Source organism: Eleutherodactylus coqui, chromosome 9 (genome assembly GCF_035609145.1).
Source record: "Eleutherodactylus coqui strain aEleCoq1 chromosome 9, aEleCoq1.hap1, whole genome shotgun sequence".
Lineage (NCBI taxonomy): Eukaryota > Metazoa > Chordata > Amphibia > Anura > Eleutherodactylidae > Eleutherodactylus > Eleutherodactylus coqui.
This window is the reverse complement of record NC_089845.1, coordinates 146272613-146299109: the sequence shown is the minus strand read 5'-3', so window position 1 is coordinate 146299109 and position 26497 is coordinate 146272613. Positions and strand designations below refer to the sequence as shown.

Here is a 26497-nt window from a genome sequence, read left to right as displayed (position 1 = left end):
TCAATGAGCCCTGGCCTCCACAGCACTGTCATCGGTTCACTGGATGTCCTTCTTGGACCACTTTTGGTAGGTACTAACCACTGGAGATGCTCTGACCCAACCATCTGGGCTAGAAGAGGAGGTGTTTATGCAGATTGGAGGACAAGTATCAAAGCTATACCCTGAGTGTGGATAGCTTGCATATACAAGGGACAACTTGTGAATAATTCAGATGGCATATCATTGTATGACATTCTTTTAAATATTGAAAAGCGGAGTGTGAGCTCTGCAGCCAAAGGCAGGCGGTGCTAAGGAAAGGGGACGAATAAGGGGCCAACACTTCATGAAACACATCTAGTGATGAGATATACAAGTACTCCTTCATATGAGTTACAGATGTAGGAAATGTTCACTTGAGTTATCATAACGCATTAATTGTAACTATAAAGTATTACAGTGCTGCGGTTCACATTATCACCATGCGCTGGTCAGGAGAACGATTTCTACATCTGTATTCTAGGAGAATCCATTAACCCCTTCCCATCAGCCATATGGTCAAACACATCCTAACTGCATATGCCCCGTGCAGTTGGGACATATATTGAGATCCACTATGTATGTTTTGTATTGAGCAGAGTTAGTAACCAAGCCGGCTCCACACAAGGCAGGTATCAGCAGTCTTTGACAGACGGTACCAGGCTACAATATCCGGGATCGGAGATTAGACCGATCGCGACTGTTAACCTTCAAATGCCACTGTCATTTCTGACACCAGCATTTACATATCCCAAACGTCCAAAACAGGCCCCCTCCACGAAGAGATTACTGTCTGGGTATCATGGCAGCCTTGACCACCTTATACTATATAAGTTATCAAATGATTGCAAGTTCCCCTATGTGGAGTAAAAAAAAAAAAAAGGTAAAAAATATGTAAAAAACACATTGTTACAAAAAAAAAAAAAATTGGTATTAATGTGTCCTTAAAGGTCCAATTTTTTAACATATCACATTATTAATCCCGCTCGGTGAAAATCATCAGAAAACGACATATGCGTGCCAGAATGTGCTTTTTTTTGGTCACTTTTTAAACAAAAGTTATCCAAAAGTCATGTGCACCACAAATAGCTATCAATATAAGCTACAGATCGCCAAGTAAAAAGAGAGCATGAGAGCTCCCCTACAGCCCCATCCATGGAAGAATTTAGAAAGTTATGATTTTTTTTTTTTTGAAAGTGTGGATTACCGCAACTGCAGAACGTCACCTGGATTTAGGAGTGTCAACGACTCTTTGGTCATGCAAGGGTTAAACAAACCCTTATGGGATGATAATACGACCTATAATAAATGTCTATTCAATTCAAGAAAACTTTTTTTTTTCCCATCCAAAGAAAGAAACGACTGAAGAAAGTGACATTTTTCTTCAAAATCTACTACAATTAAGGAAAGAAGAAGTTGGCAGAACAAACTGCCAAGACAAAGAACACGGCTCTACTTCTCTGTGATATTCTGACAGCACTCAGATGTTAGTCTTAGTCTGTAAGATTACATTTTCCCTCATTTTGGAGCTTGAACATAAGAAGGGTAAAGGAGCATCTAAGGCAAGACGATGCATTAACCTTTCTTATTTCATTGACTTCGAGACGGTCGATCTTCGGCTCGTGCCACGTGGATCTCCTACAATTAAAAGTTACCATTTATCGTGAAGTGGCCGCATTTTACTGAAGACGCGTGAAGCTTTCCCCGCAGACATCTTGGCATTCTGCTCTAAGCCATCATGTTTTTGTATGTAACGAAAAAAATAAAACTTTTTTTTTTTTTTTTTCCTATGGAACATACTATGGCATGTTAATTCAGCATTAATTATAGAACATGTCAAACTGTATTTCAGTCAAAGCTCGCTGTAAGTCTCCGGAGCTTTCTTAATGACAGTAATTATAGGTCATAAAAAGAGTCGTCTGAAATTAACATTTCTCTCATGTCTTGATGGGAAGATGTAAATGGCCACACGATGCAGATGTTTTGATTAGTAAAATTTTCACTTCCTTTTTTGTTTCAATGCTTGTCAGATTTCACAGTGCTAAACCTCTGGGTGCTTTTTATCAGCTGCCAGAAAATCAAAGTGGAGGTGTATCCAAATACACTGGAAAAACGGGGAGGAAAAAAAAAAAAAAAAAGATCTTTAAAGTTTTGTCTGCCTCGTATTTAGAAATGTCCTATTTTCTTCCTGACTGTTTCATTTCCCCTGACACATCATCCGTTCTCCAGGCTTCTGACAGACAACACTTTTTGGATCACAGGACAAATTTACAGAGAAAATACACTTACATAAACTTTCAGGATAAACAGAGCGCAGAATTGTATTTTAGGGATACTTTACTATATACTAGGTTTTCTACTTAAAAGGTAAAGACATTTGCAGCACCGGTAATGATTAGCAGGGTGGGGGACCTTTTTGGCTCTGGTTACATGTGGACTTTGAATGGGCGTAATGCATGATGTTGCGTGGTAACAATAGAAATACACAATGAAACGTGGCCTCCAATCTATCTAGATGGCATATTACATTGCACGGGCATGATTCTTCTCTTCTTTACACTACCTCATTACTGTCATACGTGTTGGGCAGTATTTTAGGTAAAGGAAATAGAGAAGACATGTAAAAGGGTTGTCTGACTTGATTCTTTTTTTGGGTCCTCTGGAACCACGGCATCTAAGAGACATCTGAGCGATAGTTGAACAAACCCAATCTTACTCAACAGCAAGAGTTCTCCTTAAATGTTATCAAAAAAGACAACCAAATAATGTTAAAGCGACCCTCCGGTTCTAAGAAAGAAATCTGTCCTGAGATTGGAGGGGGAGTGGCGGATATTACCTACAACTGTTCTTGTCTGCAAGCCTACCAGTCTGCTGGTTCTAGGTCCTGTATTCGGCCAAGCAAGTTGGCCAATGCAATCTGCAGGTTGCCTAATCTTTTCCGTGCATCAGTAGTGTTAGATTACCAATGCACTATACAGTACCTGATGATTGGGTATTGCGCATTCAACAGTTAGAAAATTGAGGTAGCCATCTTGGACAGCCAACATTGGAACCTGGAAGCAGCGAATTGGAGGGATGGCCGAGAGGAAAAACTGCAGGTAACATGTGTAACTAGAAGCTTTTGGCCCCTGATGCAAAATCTGTAACAGGGCCCCCACCTACCATGTACTGTTTATAATACTAGTGTCTTCTTATGTGATGGAGGGGCCTTTGGAAAATTGAAGGGCCATCTTGGACAGTCGACACTGGAACCAGCGAATGGAAGGGTTAGTAGCTGTCTACAAATATCTGAAGGGCTGTCACAATGCAGAGGGATCAGCCCTATTCTCATCTGTACAAGGAAAGACTAGAAGCAATGGGATGAAACTGAAAGGGAGGAGACATAGATTAGATATTGGACAGTGAGGGTGATCAATGAGTGGAACAGGTTACCACAGGAGGTGGCGAGTTCTCCTTCAATGGAAGTGTTCAAACAAAGGGTGAACAAATATCTGTCTGGGATGATTTAGTGATCCTGCACTGAGCAAGGGGCTGGACGCGATGATCTTGGAGGTCCCTTCCAACTCTACCATTCTATAATTCTATGATAAGGATTAGCAGAGAACAACAACTGCAAGTAACAAAGGTGTAACGAGAGGCTTTTGGGCCCCGATGCAAAATCTGTAACAGGGCCCCACCTACCATGTGCTGTTTATAACACTAGTGTCTTCTTATACGATAGAGGGGCCTTTGGAAAATTGTGGTAACCATCTTGGACAGCCAACACTGGGACCATCGGATTGGGAGGAATGGCAGAGAAGAACAACTGCAAGTAACATCGGTGTAACTAGCAGCTATTGGGCCCCGATGCAAAATCTGTAACAGGGCCCCACCTACTATGTGCTGTTTACAATACTGGTGCCTTCTTATGTGACAAAGGGACCTTTTGGCCCCCTAAGGCTCCAGGGCCCATTGGCAACTGCTACCCCAGCAGCCCCAATTGCTACACCCATAGCAAGAAATATACTTGTCTCCCCCTCTGGTCCCAGGACAGAATTTCATCCCGAAACCGGAAGGTTGCTATAATCTCTACACCAACCGTACCAATTGGGCGTAATGTATGAGCAGCAGTCAATGGTAAGGAGAACAAACTAGGAAATTAGACTTATTATTTGAAAGCAATGCTAATGCCATCAGCCCACCGGGGAATTATCAAAAAAATTAAAAGCAAAACACTAGGAATAATAAAAGGCCTGCACCTTAAGTAATAATGAAACTAATACTTGACATTCATCTCCCTAGAAAATAATAATAAGATAAACTTTTGCAAGGGCATTCTGAGCATCCAATCCGGTTTTATTAATAATTTCCTGTTCCTATATTGGAAGCTCACATTATCTGGTCACAGTCACAGTAGACCTGCACAGATATTTAATAAAGCTGCCATTGGTAATCCTCTCTGATTACCTATAAGCTTCCAGCTGTAATACACACTGTGCTACAGCTCCGAAGAAGGACATCACACTGTCACCTGGTATGATGTTTGACAGCTTATTCTGCAATATCAAGCTAGCACAAAATTGCTTTTTCCAAATCCATCCCTAGTTAATAACTGAAGGCAATAATGGTATTCAGCATGCGTAATATACTGAGAAGGCAAAATGAGGCAACAGAGAGAAAATGATTAAAGACTGACTATTATGAGGAGGAGATCAAACGTTGAATTTTGAAACCGACAACAATGGTTCAATTACAACATCATGCGGAGAGAGCGCTGCGAGTCTACATTGCAATTCGGAGAGACGCACACGCACCAGAAAAATCCATTGTGTGAATAAGAGATGCCGTCTAATTTCAATTTAAACAAAGCAATATTTCAGGTTTTATTTTCCTGACAAGTGTACGGGCGGTAATTCTCCCCCGAGCCGGCCAGGAACGTGTAAACCGCGTAGCATGTACATTTATCTGCACATGCACAATGCTGGGCTCATGGGTGCATCCAGAGCGGAGAAGGGATGCAGGTTTGATCTCCGTGTAAGGAAGGCGATGCGAAGAAGCTTGTAGTACGGAGCGTTGCTGCATTCATGGCCCGTGTTAAATGTGGGAGTGACTGCCGCTTAATGGGATATCACCTACCGTATATACCCTGTTTCCCTGAAAATAAGACATAGCATGATTTTTCAGAATTTTTGAGGATGCAAAATGATTTTTCAGGCTTTTGGAGGATGCTTGAAATATAAGCCCTACTCCAAAATTAAGCCCTGCTAACAGTTAATTAAAAAAGTCAATTTAAATAGTGTCCAGGCAGCTATACATGTAAAAAAGTTAAACCCTTTTGAACAAAAATTAATATAAAACACTGTCTTATTTTCGGGGAAACACGTTAGGGTACAACTTAAATAGAACAATTTGGTTGATTTATATAGTGTCCGGTAACATTAATTCGGTCAATTCTACCATTATTTTGCAGCCAAAGCAATTATCTTTAGGCCTCCAGCACACTTGCATATTTTGGGATTGTGCGCCGCTTGTGCAATTCTACGGACAGCACACGGCCTGATTATAGCCTGTGAGCTTATACACATTGGCCATCGGTCAATATATATATATATATATATATATATATATATATATATATATATATATATATCCATGTTGCACCTAAGTCTTTTGGGCGCCACCCACACTTACGGCTAGTGCGCACCTAGCCTTATGTATGTGAACTGATCATGCTACGACAATGCCGATCTCTTTTCATGCAAACCAAAAATTAATCCCAGCGCTTGCATTCTGGAATCAGATCAAAAATATAAAGATAAACACGCCGGTGCTGTTTTTTTTTACTTAGAGGTTGCACCAAAAACTAGTTTATAAAAGTCTGATCGGTCTGCTACGACTGCCACTGTTCCCGAGAATGGGGGTTTTAAGTTACCCTCTTCTGTATGGTCGCTGCACCCACTTGCAGTGACTTCAAACTGAATGGAAGCAGGAAATCTACTATCTCCGCCAGCCCCATTGAAAATGAATGCAGCGATGCAGAGCATGCATAACCACTGCTCCATTCTACTCTTCTGTGGGGGTGCAGCAAGCCTGTGATGAGGAAGTGAGACATGGCAGCCCCATCCTTCAGATCAGTGGCGAGACCCCCAATGATCAAACTTTTGTCACATACGCTGTTGAGAGGTTGTAAAAATTTTTTTTTTTTGTACAATCCCTTTAAAGAGGACTTGACCCCTTTCCTGAAATGTCTACTTCCACTCATTCTCCCATAAAATAATGGTCCTGGAGTATGTTTTCTTGGAATATTGGGCCATTCCTCCTGTAAATCCCTAAATTGACAACTGTGTGTAACCATTCCCCATGTCAAAAAGGGGCATGTCCATAAAGACTGCGCCATTAACCAATCAATGCTGACCATGTTGAACTATGTAGGGACACAATCTATCGACAACAGGAATGCTAATGCCAAGTTTTAAATGTATCCTTACATTTGAAGAAGGAACAGAAGAAGACTGGGACAACACAAAGCTCTAAGGAGAGACACTCCAAAATACTTCATGAGGAATACAAGTGTTTACAAATAACAGACATGTCATGCCAAAAGATCATCTTGGGGTTGTACCAAGAGTGACTTTTACCACTATCCACAGGATAGATGATGAACACCTGACTGGTGGGGGTCTCACTACAGAGACCCCCACTGATCCCGAGAATGGGGGATCTGTGCCCCCCTCTTCTCCTCACTGCACCCCCACAAAACGGAGGAGCTTGAATGGAGTGGCAGTTGAGGACGCATGGTGCCACAACATTCCGCTTCAAGTGGACCCCTTATACTGGTCTATTTCCTTCAGTCCCATTAAAATGAATGGAGCGGCACCGCGCATGTGTGGCTTCCCCTTTATTCAATCTTCACATTACTGCAGTGAACCCACAGTGAGAAGAGGGGGACATAGGACCTCGTTCTCAGGATCATTGGGGGTTCACCGCTGAGATCCCCACCGATCAGACACATGATAAAAGTCAATTTGGGAATACCTCTTTAAAGAGGTAATCCAGGCAAAACGAAAGTTTTTAAAATGGTCAGCAAAGTGTAAAAACATAAATAAAGGCACCAGATTCCCCACCACTGCTATTCCGACAACGCTTGGTACTTTGCTGCTCTCTACCGCCAAATGCAGCAGTGATGACATCCTGACGAGCGGATCAAGTATGTCGGTGGTTGGCTACAGCAGTCGCATGGGCCTGCTGTCGGTGACATTATCGCTGCAGCAGGAGGTACGGCGTAGCAGGATACCCAGCATTGTTGGGCCGCAAGGGCATCAGGTGAGGCGAGTATGCCATCTTTCCTGTTTTCACTATTCTCTATAATGCAGCTTATAAATGAGCAAGGAGCATTAAGAAATATGGAGATGATTTATTACTTAGGAGTTGATTTTGGAATTTTTTTTGACAGTCCACATACGAATATGCCGCAGAAATTTACCAGCAGACCTTGACCTCATAACCATATCGCTTCATCAAAAGATTATCATGGTCTTCTACGGAGACCAAAATTAGGTTCAGCTTCATAAAAAATAAGCAGTGGCAGATAGGACTTCATTATGTTTTCCCAGATATCACAGGGATGACTGTTATCCCTAATGTAATCAGCCAGAATGAGAGATCAAATAACAAACATTTTAATTTCATTTGTGATAAAGTAATAAAACTTTCATTAACTGTGAATTTCAAACACATTTTTAATGTCATTGCACTGTAAACAAGTGTTTCGTCCTGCGTCTGCAGATGTGTGCAATGTGCTGCCGCTGACTCAGTGACTTCTGTATCCACGTGGTAAAGCAATGGGCTGCCGGTGACCCCTGCAGTGATTTTCGGGGAAGGGCTTAAAATATGAGCCCTTCGCGGAAAATCATCCTACCTAAAGGATAAAAGAAAAAAAAAAAAAAAAAAAAAATATATATATATATATATATATATATACACACACACACACACACATATATATGCACACACATATATACACATATACATACACCTCTCTGCTGCTGCCATGTAAATATTCCCCGCGGAAAGTCCCCTTGTCACTGAACACTGTAACAGCACTGTCATAGTGTTCAGTGACAAGGGTACTCCCGTGGGGAGTAAAGAATCCCCTGCCACAGCTGTGATAGAGGATTGCTAAGCCATCACCCCTGCAGTAATTTTCAGGGAAGGGCTTTAAATACAAGCCCTTCCCTGAAAATCATTCCTATCTGGTGTAAAAAAATAAAAATACTCACCTCTCCGCCGCTGCCGGGGCTCAGGCGCGTCTAGCAGCTTGGGTCCCATCACTCCTCTGAATCTCTTTCAGCAGGCAGTGATTTGCAAGCCCAGCTGAAAGGGCTGTACCTAATTGGCTGACCACTCAGCTAATCATAGGCAGAGCTCAGCCATTGACTGAATGCAATGAATAGCCAAGCGCTGCCTGTGATTGGCTGAGCGCTGTGACCAATCACAGGAAGTGCTCAGTTGTAATTCAATGAATGGCTGAGTGCTGCCTGCGATTGGCTGAGCTCTCAGCCAATCAGATACAGCCCTTTCAGCAGGCGGGGATTTTAAATATTCTAAAAAGAATATCCAGGGGTTCACTTATGCCAGCCCTCAGTCATCTTTATCCCTCTGGAGTGTTTCTAATTTAATATGTGGCTGCTTCCTCTTCCATGTTACATCTCTAAATAGGGAGCCAAGACAATCAAAACTGTCAAGTGGCACCCATATTGGGGCGTTATAGAGCACACAGAGTAATAGGGGTATCAGCACCCTTTTTATTAGATTTACCCAAACCCACTGCTGAGAACATCAATTTACACCATGCCATTATCTATTCCAAAATATAGGTACTAGGGGTTACAAATTGAGGGTCTTGTAAGCCTGCACAGAGGTGGATACTTCACTGTCTAAATATTGGAATTGCCGGACACATCGATTGCCCAGCCTCTACCGAGGAAGGTGACAAGGGATCTATCAAGAGCAGCACAGACTTATCCCAATAGTAAATCCTGATAGAGCGCCAAAATGTGTAACAAGAGTTATAGTTGCCTCTAAACATTTTCCTGTATCCATAAAAAACAATAACATGTCGTCGGCATATAATGTCATCTTCTCCTCCTTGCTGCCATACCGAAAGCCTACTATCTCAGACCCTGAACAAATTGCAATAGCCAGGGTTTTTATAGGTATAGCAAAAACCAAGGGTGACAGTGTACACCCCTGCCTAGTGCCTCTATATCATTTAAATTGTCCAGAAAGCTCTCTGAGCAGTTGGGGATGTATAGAGTTTTTGCGCCCAAAACAGAAAGATTGGCCCAAATCCCCTACGCTTCAATACATGCCACAGATACTTCCACTTCCCCGCTATCAAAAGCCTTAGCAGCATCTAATGAGCATATTGAGCATAATGAATAAGGACATTGCCGACAAATCTGCAGCCTCTGAATTCTTACCAAGTTTTAGAATAACCGTTACAACAGTTTCGCACGTAGAGGGGGGCAATATACTCGACTGTCTGGAATATTCAAACACTCTCAAGGGCTGTGGGAGAAGTATATCTTTGTATTACTTGTATACTTCAGACAGTAGGCTATCTGGACCTAGGGATCTATCATTGGCCATGGTGCCCAAGGACTCTTCTAGCTCCTCCAATGTCGGCGGACCATCTAAAAGTTTTACTTACTTGGACAAAAGTGTAGGAATGGTTAATCGTGCAAAATGTTCTTCGATATTCTCATCTGTAGGGTCTACCTCAGATGCATACAACTACTCGTAAAAGCCTATGAAAACCTGTAACTCACCAGAGGTGTCTGACACCAAGTTCCTGGCCTGAGACCGCAATGCAGAGACATGGGAGGACCCCCTCTGAGCTCAAGCTATTAGAGACAGTACATGGTTGTGCTTTCTCTACCTCCTCAAAATACGGCTGGTCGCACAAGACCGAATTTGCATTGCGGAATTCGGAGCGGCCATCTGCCTCCGGGTTCCGCTGCATATACCTTCCACAGCATTCTATGGAAAAAAGCTTTTTCCTGCACATGAGCGGAAATCAATTTCGATTTCCCGCTCGCAGCTGTAAAATGGCAGCATGCTCTATTTTTGAGCGGATTTCACACGGACGGCTTCCATTGAAGCCCTTCCGCAATTGACATTGACGCCTAGTGATTACGTGAGAAAAGCAGGGGTATAAAAAAAAATCTATACTGCCCATGTCTGACGGTGAGCCATCCAGACCATATGCAGCATAGAAAAAGAAGACAGGTACGCGGGGTCGGAGGCCGGGCGCACGGTCGGAATCCGATCAGTTCGTGTGCAGCCGGCCTACCTCAGCAGCGTAAAAAAACTGATTTCCAGAGGCAGCTTACAGTAAAGTATGATTAGCTACCTCTTGTGAAGCATGAAAACAATTATGGGTATCTTGATTAGGGTTACGTATGAAGTCGGCTTCAGCATCGCTAAGGGCTCTCAACACTTCAGTATCGAATTGGCGAGAATTAGTTTTAAGCCAACTGACTGACTGTATGAAAACTCCCTTAAGTTGTGGCTTCATTGTCTCCCAGATATGAATTGGAAAGGCAGAGTTAATATTCATATAGAGGAACTCTTGTAGCCGAGAGACATTATCCCACCACACATTTGGAACCAGAGCGGGTTTAACTTTCAAATAGAAGAAAGAGTTATTCACAGTGTAGAGTGTTAGTAAGGCTTTAAGAGGGAAATGGTCTGAAAGGGATCTGGGCAAGTATTCCATTTTGGTAATTCCGGGAAGTAGCAAGTCGTTTCCCAACAGTAGTTCTATCCTAGACAGCGAATTGTAAGTGGATGAGCAGCATTAATACTGCCTCCCCCCAGGATACATACAATTCAGCCCGGGGCTCCTCAAGTGTGGTTCACTTTTGTGCGTAGTCTACGTAATCTGCCCCATGGCTATGGAGTCCCAGGATCATTTACCGTTCTAATTAAACACGAGAAGGAATTTATTAGGACTTTTTTTTTTTATAGGCTGGTCTTACTATGCTCCCCGCCCATGAATGATCCGCCTCTATATATATATTAAGCCAATCTCGGTGGTGTCCATGCACCGAAAAAGAAATCTATACCCGATACAAGCTGGAGCAGATTTTTGTTTAATAATTTCTCGAATAAATTAGACTGAAATCAGGTGGGGCGGTGATCTCCTCTCCTGTCGTACCACGCCCCCTTTTTTTTTTAAGAGGTGTGAGCTGGCGTAAATTCAGAAAGCTGCAATTATTTTGTGTAAGCATGGCTTATGCCAAAAGCTGTAACTTTTTAAAGCCATGTTTCCCTTCCAAAATGCCCTCTTGAGTGTAAATGTTCATATAGAGTTAGAGCACTACATGTACAAAGTTATGCAAGATATACAGATGTAGCAAAGATTAACTTGACTATTAAACCATTAAGAAAATGTTCCCTGCCAGAGTGTATTAACCCTTTCCGCAGTTTTCCGATGGCTTTTGCTGCGTTACGATAGCAGCTTAAGATAACTTGTTGCAGAAAGTTATTGCAGTCAAGTTAAACTTTGCTGCATCTGTACCTGCACACCTGAAAGACACTTTCCCAACAACCTCCCCAATCCGAGAGCACTAGCCTCAGAGGTACATGCTTTGCTATAAAATACATGGAGATTCAGAAAATCTAAATGATTTGTAGTTTTTTGGCTCCGTTCACGTATCCTCGGTGATTTCGAGGTATTTTTTTCTGACGTGTCGGAAAACACAACATGAAGAACTGGCCGTGTCATTCACACGAATGACTAATATCGAACATATATTTCCGTTGCAGAAATCTGAGGCTAACACTTGTATTTGTGCTGCGGGTGCGCAGCAGATCCACAACAGATTTACATGAGGATTAGCTCCATCATCATTCATTTCCATCCTAAGTCAGTAACAGGCTGCTTATTCTTTGGAAGGTTTTTTTTTTCTGCTGCAAAACCAGAAATCCAGAAATTTTCCATTAAACAAAGTTGTGAAAAAAGCAATTTTTCTACACGGGATGTGGACGGTCATCAGATTTGACACACGTGAACGTTCCGGGTATGTTCACACAACAGTCAATGTACAAACTCCTTCTGGTGTATAGAGATGTAGCAATCGTTAAGTATCTTTGTGGTACATTGGAGTTATCATAATACATCAAAGGGGTATTCCCATCTGCACTTTTCATAACAGAGATGGGAAACCGCTGCTATAGTTAGCGGCCATCCGGCCAGTAACTACGGAGATAGCCGAGCACTTCAGCCAAGCTGCTTCCGTAGCTCACACTTACGTAAATGGGAGCTACGACAACAGTGCAGCGCAGCGTTCTGTGATGTTTCCGTAGCTCAGGGAACTATGGGAATTGCGTAGTACAGAGTTGTGGCATTTCTATAGCTGTAGCTCTTGGCTGTTTCGGACAGCTAAGATGGGAATACTTCTTTAAGGCTGGTTTCACACGCGTAATACGCAGAGAATAGAACCCACTAATTTTAATGGGTTTGTTCACATTCCCGTATTTGTGCACAAAAGGTCCCCATAGAAGTCAATGGGCGTGCATGCAATATGCAAGGAGATGCATGAAATACTGAGTAATTCCGCTGGAAAAAGAACATATGTGGAACTGGCTGTGATTGGTGCATCCAGCGCTGGCTGCGATTGGCTGATCCGCCAATCAGAGCAATCTCTTGCTGGAGGCGGGGTCTTCAAACCCTGTCACTAGTAAAAGATGCTCTATCAGCGATGACAAGTGCCCGGGAGGAACCAGCACCTGCTGGGTGAGTATAGTTTTGGGGGGTTTTTTTTAGGTAGTGCAGCTAGCACTTGCATTTAGCGCAGCCAAAAATGTTGAACCAAGTTGTCCCACGTTTTTAGCAGCGCTAAAACCGCTGCCCATTCATTACAATGGGCGACGCACGGCTGAAAGCGACCAAAGATAGAACATGCATCGCTGACAAAGACGCTGCGTTTTGTCTCAGGTGAACAGCCCCAGTGAAATGAATGGGAGCGTTATACAGTGCTTAGAGCAGCGCTGAAAAGGCAGCGCTACACGCTGTACAAAAACGTCTTTGTGAGGAAGCCTAAGTGTCAAATTGATCTTTGCTACATCTGTACATTGAGCAAATCTAGAGGGCATTATGAGCGGAAGATACGCTATAATAGCATCCATACAGGGGCGTAACTATAGAGGGTGCAGGGGATGTGGTTGCACCCGGGCCCAGGAGCCTTAGGGGGCCCATAAGGCCTCTCTTCTCCATATAGGGATCCCAGTACTATGAATAAAGCATTATAGTTGGGGGCCCCGTTCCAGGTTTTGCATTGGGGCCCGGGAGCTTCAAGTTACGCCTCTGCATCCATATACCATGCAGAGTAGCTTCTTGTAGATGCGTGAAACTGTACATTGAGATTCCCCTTGTGCGCGCCGAACGTAAAGAAAAACTGCTCTGCGAACGAATGGTAAACCTCAGGTTTCTGTAGAAATAGTTACAGGAACGTTTTCTGTTAGCACGCCTGCAAAAAAGCCCACTAGCTAGCCACATGGCTCTTATCCCACCGTTAGCTGCCAGATACATGTATTTACCCCATATATCATGTTCCAGTAATTCTATACTATGGCATGGCTGGGACACAATAGTATGCAGAGTTGCCCCCAGTCCGGACGTCACATGCGGGGGCCTCCAAAGTCCGACACAAATCCCCAGCGACCGATACGGGAACGCTGCCCTACAGTGGTAGTAAGACGTAAGAGCATGATCTTGGGAGCTGAAGGAATAAGTGGCTGGGGACGGAGCGGGGAATCGGTATGGATCTGGTTGGAGAATCTCCTAAGTAAACAATTGTCACATATTGGAAGCGCCGTACAGGGATGAATTCCAAGAATTTGTTCACATTTCTTGCATTGATATTAAGATAAAAAATACACTTTCTGTGATTTGTCAAGGGAAACGTTTACCTCACTCCATAGCAAAACACACAAATCAATAAAGAAATGATTAATATACTATAATGTAGTTTAATGCTGGCGTCTCTACCATAAATGTTCAGTTGCTCAGAACACAGCCATAAAACATTTCTTCAAATAACAGTATTCACAATCTGGAAAATATCCTTCTGGGGGAGTTTATACATCTAATGGAGGACATGAGCACTAGTGCTCTCTGCATGCAAGGAAAATCATTACTTATGGCATTTATTCATCCACACATTCGCGCGGGTTACCCACCGTTCCAGAGAGTTGAGAGGGGCCTCGGCTCTACATCTCCACGGATAGATAAGAAGATTTACACAGAAGCAGTGTTTGCCATTTGGCACAATCCATCATGACATCACCATGTGTAATCGGCGGTTTTGCACAGGTAACCCTTGCCTTATCATGATGCACAAACTGCAAATCCCTAAAAAGCTATGTTCCGATTTTCCTTGGAGGCTCTGTCCTGGTGTCCGTCATATTTCAAAGCAAGAACAGCACACCGTGAATTCCTGTTCTTGCCGTCAAAATGCCGAAAGCCATGATGGAACCTTGTCAGATTCCGGTGATGCCGGATTTCCAAAAGGTGACAAGTAGAGTTGAGCGAACATACTCTGAGACGAACCAAGAGAAAAACAACAACAACAAAAAACTCGGGACCCCGCGTTCCACATACAGAAATGCGCGAGTCTCCCATTGTAGTCAATGGGGTTCGTTACTCGAGTAGAGCTCTCGAATTTTACGAAAAGCTCGACTTGAATAACGCGAACCCGAGCATTTGGGTGCTCGCTCATCTCTAGTGACAACCACAGATTGGCACAGTAGATGCCTCATGTAGCGGGATGTAGTTTGTTGCAAGGTGTGGAAACCACACAATACCAATACATGGAAATACAATTTAATTTGGTCTGAACCAATATTGAGGCTAATAGGGGTGCTCTGACGATGCAGCCTATTAGTACACTAGAAGGCCACTGCTTGAGCTACTTTTTACCCTTATATTTCAATGATAACGCTCACTAATAATTAAAGGGATATGGCTAGGACATGTTAAGAGTAGGGTCCCAGACAAGTGCAATGTCAATAGTCCAGAGGATTGTATGCATTGCCCACACAGGAACTACCCAAAACATATTTGGTGTGTCTTCTCACGCCCAGATTTGAACTAACATAATCAGAGATGGTCAGGTGTTCTATTTTTATTCTTTTTTAAGAGTTTAGTATGTAGTATATTTTTATATTACTTTTTAGTAACTCTTTATAAGCATTGCACCTTTGGTATTAAAGCTTTAAACTTTAATAAGTTCAGTCCTTGCCTCTCTACAAAAAGCTAAACACCCTAATAAGAGTGGTAATTTGACTGCAGAACGGTAGTGAGTGCTTGTACCCCAGTATGTTACTGAAGATTACGCATCTGACCTGCCTTACAGTAAGGTGCCAGCAACTATGGGGGCCACATAGGGCGGTGGTGGTGGTCCATCTTGCAACTAGTGCATAATTAAAGGAGTTTGAAAGAAGAAGGAAAAACCCTTGTGGTAAAACACAAATCACGTGCTGTGAAGGTCTGGATATGTCACTTTATAATTGGTGATGGACAAGCACTGGGACCCCCCAAAAATCCTGAGAATGAAGAAGTCTTAGTGCCGATTCAGCACTGTGGTCTTATCACTGAATTTCATGCACAGTGGCACTTCTGGCCACCTGGATGTGCAGAGAACTGCAGCCAATTACTTTAATTGAATTGTACTGCACTTGACCTTCGCAACATGTGGCATGAGTGCCAATGGAGAAAAACTGCATTGCTTAATCAGGTCTACAACATCTTTATTCTCAGGATTGGGAGGATCCTAAATGTCAGTCCCCACCCACTTATAAAGGGATGACATAATTCTAACAAGAAGCCATCAGGTTATGAGATGGAATGCCCCTTTAATTGGGGGTACAATATACCTCAAGCAAAGAGGTTTTGGTTTCTAATGAACTAATAAGCTGCATTCTCATCATTCAGGGTGCAAAACATCTGCTAACTTGGAAAACTCCAAAGCCGCGTTTAATTAGTTGACATGTGATGGCCTCTTTCTTCCTTTCCATCATGTTTTCATCAATCCCAAATCACCATGATACAGGCTGCAATTTCAAGACCTATACTGTAATTCTGTTATAATGTCAGTCAATCCGCTTCTGTCTATTCCATCTACCTGTCCCTATAATATAGTGTACCAACAAAACATAGCATGAATTGAATGAAGAAAATTGCTACCATACCTTAAGGGGACAGAAGGGAAGTGTGAAGAGCATTGGGATTGAGTGACATGAAGCTTCTGTTATGTTGCAAGGAGGAAAAAAAACTGAGCCACGAAGAAAAGAAATACACTGCGAGAGTCTAAAGTAAAAACAAGAGTGATGAATAACATACACAACGATGGAACATATGTGCAGACCGCTGCGCTACAAACGTACTGATGTCATCGTTTCATTATCCTTCATCAGCGTTTTATCGCTCTATTGTCGTACTATCAGTATAAATAAGTTTACAATGTAAGGATTCAATGGGGTTACAGAATAAAATATGAAACCGTTCAAGGGGTGAGCACATTTTATAAACGTCCTACGACTGCAATTTATGATGTAATTTTGGGAATTCCTTCCCTGTGAAAAATCTGGCGGTGCCCCAAAAATTACACAATACGAAATGAAGTTTTCACTTAAAGGTTGTGTCTGGTGGTGCAGCTCAATCCTACCGTGTTTTCTCGAAAATAAGACCTACCCCGGTTTTCAGGGGAGGGTTAAAATATATGCCCCCCCCCCCGCCCTCAAAAAAAAAATTAGCCCTAGCTTACCTGCATTAAAAAAATAATTAATACTCATGTGGTCCGTGGCATCCCGATGCTTTGCAACGGTCTTCGGCGGTGCTGCAGTGTCCTCCGCTCTGACATCTAAGGTGATGGGGCTTTGAAAACTTAGCCTCCAGCAAAGCCAGCGCTGTGATTGGATCGAGCGCCAGCCAATCACAGCCGGCGCTTGATCATTCACAGCCACTCAGTGTATGACATCACTGAATGGCTGTGATTGGCTGATCGAGCACCAGCTGTGATTGGCTAGTGCTCAATCTAATCACAGCGCTCACTTTGCTGGAGGCTGGGTATTGAAAGCCCCATCACCAGAAAGAAGCTGAGATGTCAGCGCGGAGAACACTGCAGATTCCCAAGGTACCCGGACGCCACGGAGCAGGTAAGTATAAGCCCAACCTCTTTCCCCCTCAAAAATAAGACACTGTGCAAAAATGAATATAAGACAGTGTCTTATTTTGAGGAAACACGGTAATCTCTTGAATATTGATAAACTGCAATACCAGACAATGCCAAAAGACGACATGGGCGCTATGTCTTAGGGTTAAAGAGACCATTTTTTGTTTATTCTGTACATCCACGTTAAAGGAGGAGAACAGTGAGTGGCCATTCAATCTCATACAAACATTTCTCACCCTAAACTGCTTAAAATTATACATTGCATACAAGTATTTCTTGAGCGGTGTTCTGATTGCTTACAGGTTCTCAGGAAACTGGGTATCAGCAAAATAACAGCAATCATATACTATTCATTTGCAGGAGTAACATTTGAGTGATTACTGTTGATTGCATGTGCATTATGTCAGGATCAGCGGAGATGGACCTGCTGTGCCACACACTGGATTTGGGCCAAAGTGAAACCAGATATGACACGTGAAGAACCCCAGTCTTCATTCTTTCACCACATCAGTCAGGATATGGGCTTCGCTATGGGGTCCCCAGGCAATTACACTGGAAGTGATCCCACTTATGTGGCAGCTAACACTACCGTAGACCAAGGAGAGGACTTTAAGTGCGTGAAGAGAATTGAAGTCAGGGAAATCCAGATTGAGGCAGTGGCATAACTTCAAAATGAGGGACAGACCAGTGGTCAAAGCACACAGAACAGATGATCAATGAGTGGAACAGGTTGCCACGGGAGGTGGTGAATTCTTCTACAATGGAAGTCTTCAAATAGAGGCTGGATAGACATCTGCCTGAGATGATTTAGTGATCCTGCACTGAGCAGGGGTTGGGCCCAATGACCCTGGAGGTCCCTTCCAACTCTACCGTTCTATGATACCAGGTTCAGCACAGTACAACAGGCCATGGCAGGCAGCAGACAGGGGAATGGTGAATACAACAAATTGAGGTCAGGAGTGAAGGGTGCAGAGTCAGAAACCATAAAACAAATAACACCTTCAGCTGTTCCAAAAAGACCAAAGCTTTAGGTACTTTTCTTAGGGGGCCTTCACACTTGCTATAAAACAGTATCAACTGGGGTTCAACAGCCGAAGACAGACAAGGGAACCCCCGATAATCCCACATCAAAGACAACAACACCTTGCATGGGCCAAGAAAAGACATCAATGGACCTTGGACACGTGGCAGAAGGTCATTTAGGGTGAGGAGTCACATTTCTTGCAGAACCTTGTGGTTGGCCAGGTCGACATCTGGCATAAACAGCATTAATCCGTTTCCCATGGGTGCACCGTTGGGATTCAACGGGCCGCTGGTGGTAGTGTCATGGTCTGGGGAGCATTTTCCTGGCATGGCCTAGTACAATGGCCTAGGTGCTCCTAATGCAGTCATCGTTTAATGTATATATGTATTAAAGCCAGTTGTGCGAAAAAATACAATGAGTACTAGAAAAATATTGCTGGTCATTTCTTTCATTTGTTGCTGAAGAGAGACAGAAGTCAAGTGGAGGTTGTGTGAACGAAGACTATGGTGGAGAGGGAAGAGTGGTGTTAAGCAATGAACTCTATGAAGTGTAAGTGAAGAATGGGCTGAGTTGCGTCTCCATTTTAATGATATGTTTACACTTAACAGAACTGCTATAGACTTTCTGCAACAGACTGGCAGCATTACACAGTACCAGCAGTATGGATAAGATTTCAACGAATACCGCAAATACCGTTCATAACATGCTATGAAAAAGCGCTTCTTCCTGCACACAAGTGGAAATCAATAGTGATTTCCGCTCACGGAGGAAAAATCGCATCATGTTCCATTTTTGAGCGGGTTCTACGCAGACGGCTTCCATTGACATTGCGGAAAGGTCGCGGGTTTCCGCATCATCGCCTATCGATAGAGCGGAAAAAGCAGGGATTAAAAAAAAACAAAAAAAGAACACAAACTATACTGCGCATGCGGATCATCTGCAGTACAGGAAAAGAAGACAAGAAGCAGGTCCACGCAGAAGCTGGCTGGGCAGAGGGTTGGAGTCCACTGCGGGCTCCCGCATTTGGAATTCGACCCGTTTGTGTGCAGCCGGCCTTATAAAGCCAACGTAAACTGACCTGCGGTGAGGATTTTAAATTCCCAGCATGCCGATTTATCGCCAATACGCCATGCCATCGATATATAAGGATATGCCAGTACATTAGTCAGTGTACTGCTAATTACCCCAACAGTTGAGGGCATACCCAACAACTGGGAACATGGTCAGACAGGCCCATTATACATCAATGGACCCCGATTTGCTTTCTATGCCCTGTTGATCGCAGCATACAAAGTGTAAACCGTGGAGATCAGAGGGTTTTTTTTTTTATATACACAGTTAGAGCGAAGCTGCTATTATGTATTACAGCAATTGCCCCCTCCTGATTTTACATCACATTAGCAGTACCTGTGCAATTAGCATGATGAGTTTACTCGTCATGATGCAGCTGCCTGCCGCTCATCACAGTCATCATTAGTCAATGGAAGACTAAGTGCACAATTGTGCATTTCACTCAATAGGTTTCGGCTTTGATTGGCTCTTCAAAACTTTAATATGTCCTGATCATTAAAACATGAATTCCTGAGACACTTCTATCAGACTGCACGAATATCCATTTATCTTCAGGAGAATCAAGAATTTGCTAGTCGCAGATCTAGGCTTTCCCTGGGTTTTCTTAGAAACCGTAATAAGATCCATCAGCAGCGGCTAACCTGCTCGCTGCGGTCCACAAGTACCAACAGACAGGTCTCCTCCACTACACCGAGCACAAACACTGCTAGATTTGCTGAGTACCTATCCGGTCTTATTCGACAGCTTCCTATTGGATCTTCCATGTAAAGGATTTTCCCCAGAATTGGTTACAATTTGTGAGTAGGTGACAAGTGGCCATTATGTTACTGACAGATCCATTGCTCCCTTTTTACATTTTGCTCTATATGTTAACATCTAGATTGAAAAAACAAAAAGAACTGTCAGGTTGAAATAGAAAAGGCCTACATTTTTACAAACACATTGCAACATATATATAAATTGGAACAGGAGTTCAGGGCATTTAATAACCGTGTTTTGTGGCAATGACAACCCAAATGCAATACTTTGAACAACAATTGGACATTTTGCCATCATCTTGAAGACACCAATCACTGCCTAGCTTTCATAAAAAGAAATCAGAAACTAACAAGACTGACTCAAAGACATGACTGGTAACTTGGTGTCAGTGAGTCCTTTCTACTTTATGTGACTTTTTCCAAAAGTTGCCCCAGGAGACAATCCGGGACCGCAGCTCACTAATTACTAGCATGCTTTCGGTTAGTGATAATTACATGCATAAGGTACATTTTAAGAGATGACTGCAACTCCGTTCTCATTTTTGATACAATTAAGCGTGTTGGTCTGTGTCCTGTTCCAACATTACGACCTCCGAGGCCCGAACACTTTGCTTATTAGCTTATTAAAGGGGATGTCCCGCGCTGAAACGTTTATTTTTTTTTTCAATAGCCCCCCCGTTCGGCGCGAGACAAACCCGATGCAGGGGTTTAAAAAAAAAACGGATAGTGCTTACCTGAATCCCCGCGCTCCGGTGACTTCTTACTTACCTTGCGAAGATGGCCGCCGGGATCTTCACCCTCGGTGGACCGCAGGTCTTCTGTGCGGTCCATTGCCGATTCCAGCCTCCTGATTGGCTGGAATCGGCACACGTGACGGGGCGGAGCTACGAGGAGCCGCTCTCCGGCACGAGCGGCCCCATTCAGAAGAAAGAAGACCGGACAGCGCAAGCGCGTCTAATCGGGCGATTAGACGCTGAAAATTAGACGGCACCATGGAGACGAGGACGCTAGCAACGGAACAGGTAAGTGAATAACTTCTGTATGGCTCATAATTAATGCACAATGTACATTACAAAGTGCATTAATATGGCCATACAGAAGTGTATACCCCAACTTTGTTTCGCGGGACAACCCCTTTAAGTCTTGAAAACACTGCAAGGTCTAAATTCACAGGAGGTTAGCCAACTGTCTTAAAGGGGTTGTCCCGCGCCGAAACGGGGTTTTTTTCAACCCCCCCCCCCCACCCCCGTTCGGCGCGAGACAACCCCGATGCAGGGACGTACAGAAAGCTTACCGGAGCGCTTACCTTAATCCCCGCGCTCCGGTGACTTCTATACTTACCTGTGAAGATGGCCGCCGGATTCCTCTTCCTCCGTGGACCGCAGCTCTTCTGTGCGGTCCATTGCCGATTCCAGCCTCCTGATTGGCTGGAATCGGCACGTGACGGGGCGGAGCTACACGGAGCCTGCATTCTGCACGAGCGGCTCCATTGAAGAGAGCAGAAGACCAGGACTGCGCAAGCGCGGCTAATTTGGCCATCGGAGGGCGAAAATTAGTCGGCACCATGGAGACGAGGACGCCAGCAACGGAGCAGGTAAGTAAAAAACTTTTTATAACTTCTGTATGGCTCATAATTAATGCACAATGTATATTACAAAGTGCATTAATATGGCCATACAGAAGTGTATAGACCCACTTGCTGCCGCGGGACAACCCCTTTAACGTTACAAAAAAAGTTTAGAATTAGGACTCATTAAGTTCCCGATATCAGCTAAAAAGTACAGATGAAACACGCTTGCCCCCTTGCAAATCTGGTGCTATTTAACCCCTTCAAGACCGCGACTGATAACTCTAGAAGGCAACAATAAATCGTTGAAGTCACAGGAGAGAAATCCAACCTTAATAGTTTCAGTCAAGAGAATAATTCTAGCAAACTCCCCAACTTTTCTGCAAGCTTTGCAGCGCCTAATTAGATAACAGATGGAGGAGTTCCTAAGCATCTAGGCAGAAAAATCCACTTGTCTCAGAAACAAAAAAAAAACTAGAAAGGGTTTTTTAATTTTGGTAATGATTGTAAACATTTGTCTATAAGGCAGCGTTACCTCCTCTCTGGTACTTTTACACTGAAGCTTTAACAATGGGGCTTTGGATTCTTGCTTTAACTTAGAAAGTTCTTCCTTCAGCTCGTTGAATTCAGCACTGAGAACAGAGACCTCTTTTGTCTTCGCATTCAGCTAGAAACGAGATGAAACACAATTAATGAGTTATCCCATGCAAACAAAATGTGTTCTTGTAACTGCTGTTCTCTGTAACGTGACAGAGGTGCACATTCCCAAAAAGTGTGGCATTGCCCTTGAACCAATTTCACAAGACGTCCACATGAATGTATCTAAGTGTTCTTGAATATACAGGGGTGTTCAAAAAGCAGCAGCAGATTTGGGGATTTAATTTACAAACAGGTGTACAATCCGCACAACAGTGAAAAGAGGAAGGTTCAAAGTTTATGACATACCAGTAAGTTCCATTTTCTGCCACATCGCAGCGCTGCTTCTTGTTGCTTACAGTTTATAGGACAAGCACGACTCCACAGAAGAATTCATTTGTTCTTCTTGAGTTTGCTCAATGTGAATCCACTGTTACAATAAAACTGTAAATAAGGCACCCAGCACTGCAGTGTGGCCGAAAATGTAACTCAACGGTATGTCAAAAAACTTTGAACCTTCCTATTTTCAGTGATGTGAGAATAGCGTACCCGTCTTTTGTAGTTTGTTTCTAATTGAATCCCCAAATTTGCTCTTTTTTTTTAATTTTTTTAACATAACTCTGTATGAAACTTATAATACTTGAAAGCTGATCTACAATATTTGGCGCTTAGGATGGATTCACACGGGGCGGATTTCCAGTGGAATTTTTGCTGATTGGCCGCACCGAAAAGCCACAAGAATTCCGCTGAAAACCACAGCTGTGTGTTTTGGAGCGGCCTCGCCACCTGTATTTCTACTGCGCCCATCTCTCCCCATAGCTGCATGGCCGTTTCTGCACGGTTTGGCCGCAACGTGTGGATGAGATTTTTGCTAAATCTTGTCCACTTTGCGGGCTAATCCCGGACAATCCGCACGGAAATTCCGCAGCAAATCCGTCCCTTGTGAACCCAGCCTTAGGCGTCTTGAACATGTTAGTTTCATTACAACAGAAACCAGCGCTTGCATGGTGCAGGCATCACAGGATATGGGAGAGAAGGATATTCTAGGAAAAAGATTCTCGCTTGGACTTGTGGCGCTGGTGGCGCATCACACTGAAAAGCTTTTTGGCAGCTGCAGCCCCCTCCTGCCAGATTGCTGATCACATGACCGTTAGCGCGAATACAAATGGAGAAGAATAAGAAAAGATCGGCGCTGCTGACAATGAACATACAGGATAGAGAACAACCTGGAATGCTTTATTGGGCTACTTGTTTCTGAACCGGATCGGCTCTTTCATCTGGCCACTTACATAACATGAATTATAGAAGGAATTAAAAAAAAAAATTGGAAGAGCTTGGTGTCGGACATCACTGCGATCTCCACCAATCAGCGTGCTTCAGTGCCTCTGATGCCAATACATAAATCAAGAAGAAAAATAAATGACAGTAATTAAAATGACATGTGAACCTAATGTTTTTACGACGTATCAGAAACACAAAATAAAAGAAACCGTAAAAAAAAAAAAAAAAATCAACAAAGCAATAAAAATTATACAGCAATAGATAAAAAATGCATAAAAATCACACATACAAGCGGATAAAAGAATTTTGATATATAAAAATCAGATTAAAATAAATTAATAATGACGCACATAATAAAAACAAGAAATGCGTAGATGTATGTTAGAGGGCAGGAAAAATTAATATCCAAAATCTAATCCAACTGAACAAAAACCAGACCCCATAGTCACACGGCAATTCTTTTATCTGCTTATATGTATGATTTTATGCAGTTTTTTATCTATTGCTATTTAATTTTTTATGTATTTACTGATTTTTTTTTTTACTCCGCTTCTTTTATTCTTTGTGTTTCTGTACAAATATTAATTTCACGGGTCATTTCAATTATTGTTACTTTTGTTTCATGCATTATCTTTCAGTAGCATCATTTGCATTAGCCGACGCTGATGCACAGTGATTGGTGGAGATTACTGTGACATCAAGCATCAAGCTCCTCCCACTTTCTGCAGGAGTTTTAATTCTTCTAATTATTTATGTTCCACAAGAGGCCTAATGAAAAAGCCAATCCGGCTCAGAAACACGTAGACCAATAATGCATTCAACGTTAGCCTCCAGCCTGTATCTGCATTGTGAGCGGCGCCTATCTTGGGCAAAGTTTGTGCAATGCTGATATGGTAAATCAGGCAGCAGGTCAGGCAGGAGTCATTCAGGCAAAATATAGTCATTAAACAGGTGAAGAAATAAGCAATACGCAGAAACGCCTTCACCGTAACACTAGAAAACTATTGCTCAGGTATCTTCTGGTGAGGGGAAGTGTATTACATTACCTGAGAATGGCTGGAAGACACTGGGGCGAAGAAGTAGCTGCATGTGCTGGCCCTTTAAGAGGCAGAATGAGCACATACTCCCACCTTACAGGTCCATGTAATGTGCCAAATGAGATGATGCGGCACGGGCCTCAGAAAAGACAAAGCCTAGTAGAAGAGGATAAGGAAAGTGGTCGCTGCTGGTTGTGTGTGGTGGTCATGACATACAACACCCTCCTCAACATGGCTCTGATACTATGCAAGGCTACAGTTGGGAAACACATAGGTGAACTGAATGTAGAGATACAAAGCAGATAGTTACAGTACATACTGAAGATAGAATTAGGAAATCTACAGATGGGAAATGCAGAAGGTCAGTGTCAAAATCAAATTGCTGGTGTGTTCTTCCTGTCCGTATGGGAAGCAGATGTGCAACAGCCGTCACTACCTGCCTCTATTCTAGCCTGTCTCATGATTAAGAGGGGGGCTATTTTTCCAGGATTAGAATATACAGGACATGGCATATTTTTAGGATAGGCCATAGTATCAACAGTTGGGCATCCAATTGTCCGGAAAAAACTGCAATACCCAGTGTCTAAAAGGTGAGTTTCACAGCAAGAATAAATGGGTTCACATACAGACAGGCCCAATGTTCATCAGGCTTATGTAAATTGATAAAAGTGGCGTGTATAAAAGCTATCCAAGATATCAAGAAAGAGATCATCAAAAGAGACATGTAAGATGAAAAGATACCAACAGGATCTACAAATAGTATATTAGCAAGACACGGGATAGCAGAACACAATTATACTAGAAGTAAAGAAGAACAAACTTTTATTGAACACTTTGCCCCTTTGTTTACATTTTTTTTAAAAACCCATGTTGCTATCACTGCATCTGTAACGACCCGTGCAATAAATTGGGCATACTTATTATCCTGCATAACAAACGCTATTTAAAAAAGTAAAATGCTTTTTTGATAATTTCGTCTCCTACAAAAACGCAATAAAACTGATAAAAAAAAACATGTTTTGAGTACATATAATATTAGTATTGCAAAATGGGATCAAGAAAAAGTACAGCTCTTCACGCAAAAAACAGCAGCTTTGCCCATGGAAAAATAAAAAATTTATGGGACTTTGAATGCAGCAATACAAAAAAAAAAAAAAAAAAAAACCAAAATGTTTTTTTTTTATTATGCAAATGTCAAAAAAAAAATAAAAATTTATATATATATATATATATATATATATATATACACACACACATATACACACACAATTGTGGTATATAGTATCAACCTGCAGAAAAAAATCATCATGTCATTTATGTTACATGATAAACATTGTTAAAAAAAACATTGGTTAAAAAAAACATTGGCAGAATTGAGGTGTTTTCTCTCCGTACCCTAAACAAAAAAGTTATGCAATACATGATATTTACTCTTCGCATGGAACTAATAAAAACTACAGCTTGCCTCACAAAAAACAAGCTCTCATATGGCCATGTCGATGGAAAATTAAAAACTTTTTTTTTTAAAAAGTAGAGATGTAAATCAAAAAAAAAAAAAAAATCATCCTTGGGGTCAAAATAGCCTTTGTCAGTAAAGGGTTAAAGAATTTAGACAGTGTGCAACTAACTTGGCATTATATGGATAACAAGGCCAACCCATAGATCCAAAGAGTTCTTGTAAACAGGTGTGTGAAGTGCGCATGTCCTAAAACATCATGATTAACCCCTTAATGACGCGGGCATTTTTCTTTTTCCATTTTCGTTTTTTCCTCCCCCCTTTAAAAAAATCATAACTCCTTTATTTATCCATCCACGTCGCTGTATGAGGGCTTGTTTTTTGCGGGACGAGTTGTATTTTTCAATGGTGCTATTTAAAGTACCATATAATG

General features: G+C 42.5%; 1 protein-coding gene across 1 annotated transcript in view; it reads right to left on the bottom strand.

The window, feature by feature from the left end:
• Positions 1-26497, bottom strand: part of LOC136578489 (polyamine-modulated factor 1-binding protein 1-like) — a 372216-nt gene that overhangs the window by 191204 nt on the left and 154515 nt on the right. The window contains exon 18 of the mRNA XM_066578603.1: positions 22190-22321. Within this exon, the coding sequence (XP_066434700.1) occupies positions 22190-22321 (132 nt within the window). The remainder of the gene's footprint in view (positions 1-22189; positions 22322-26497) is intronic.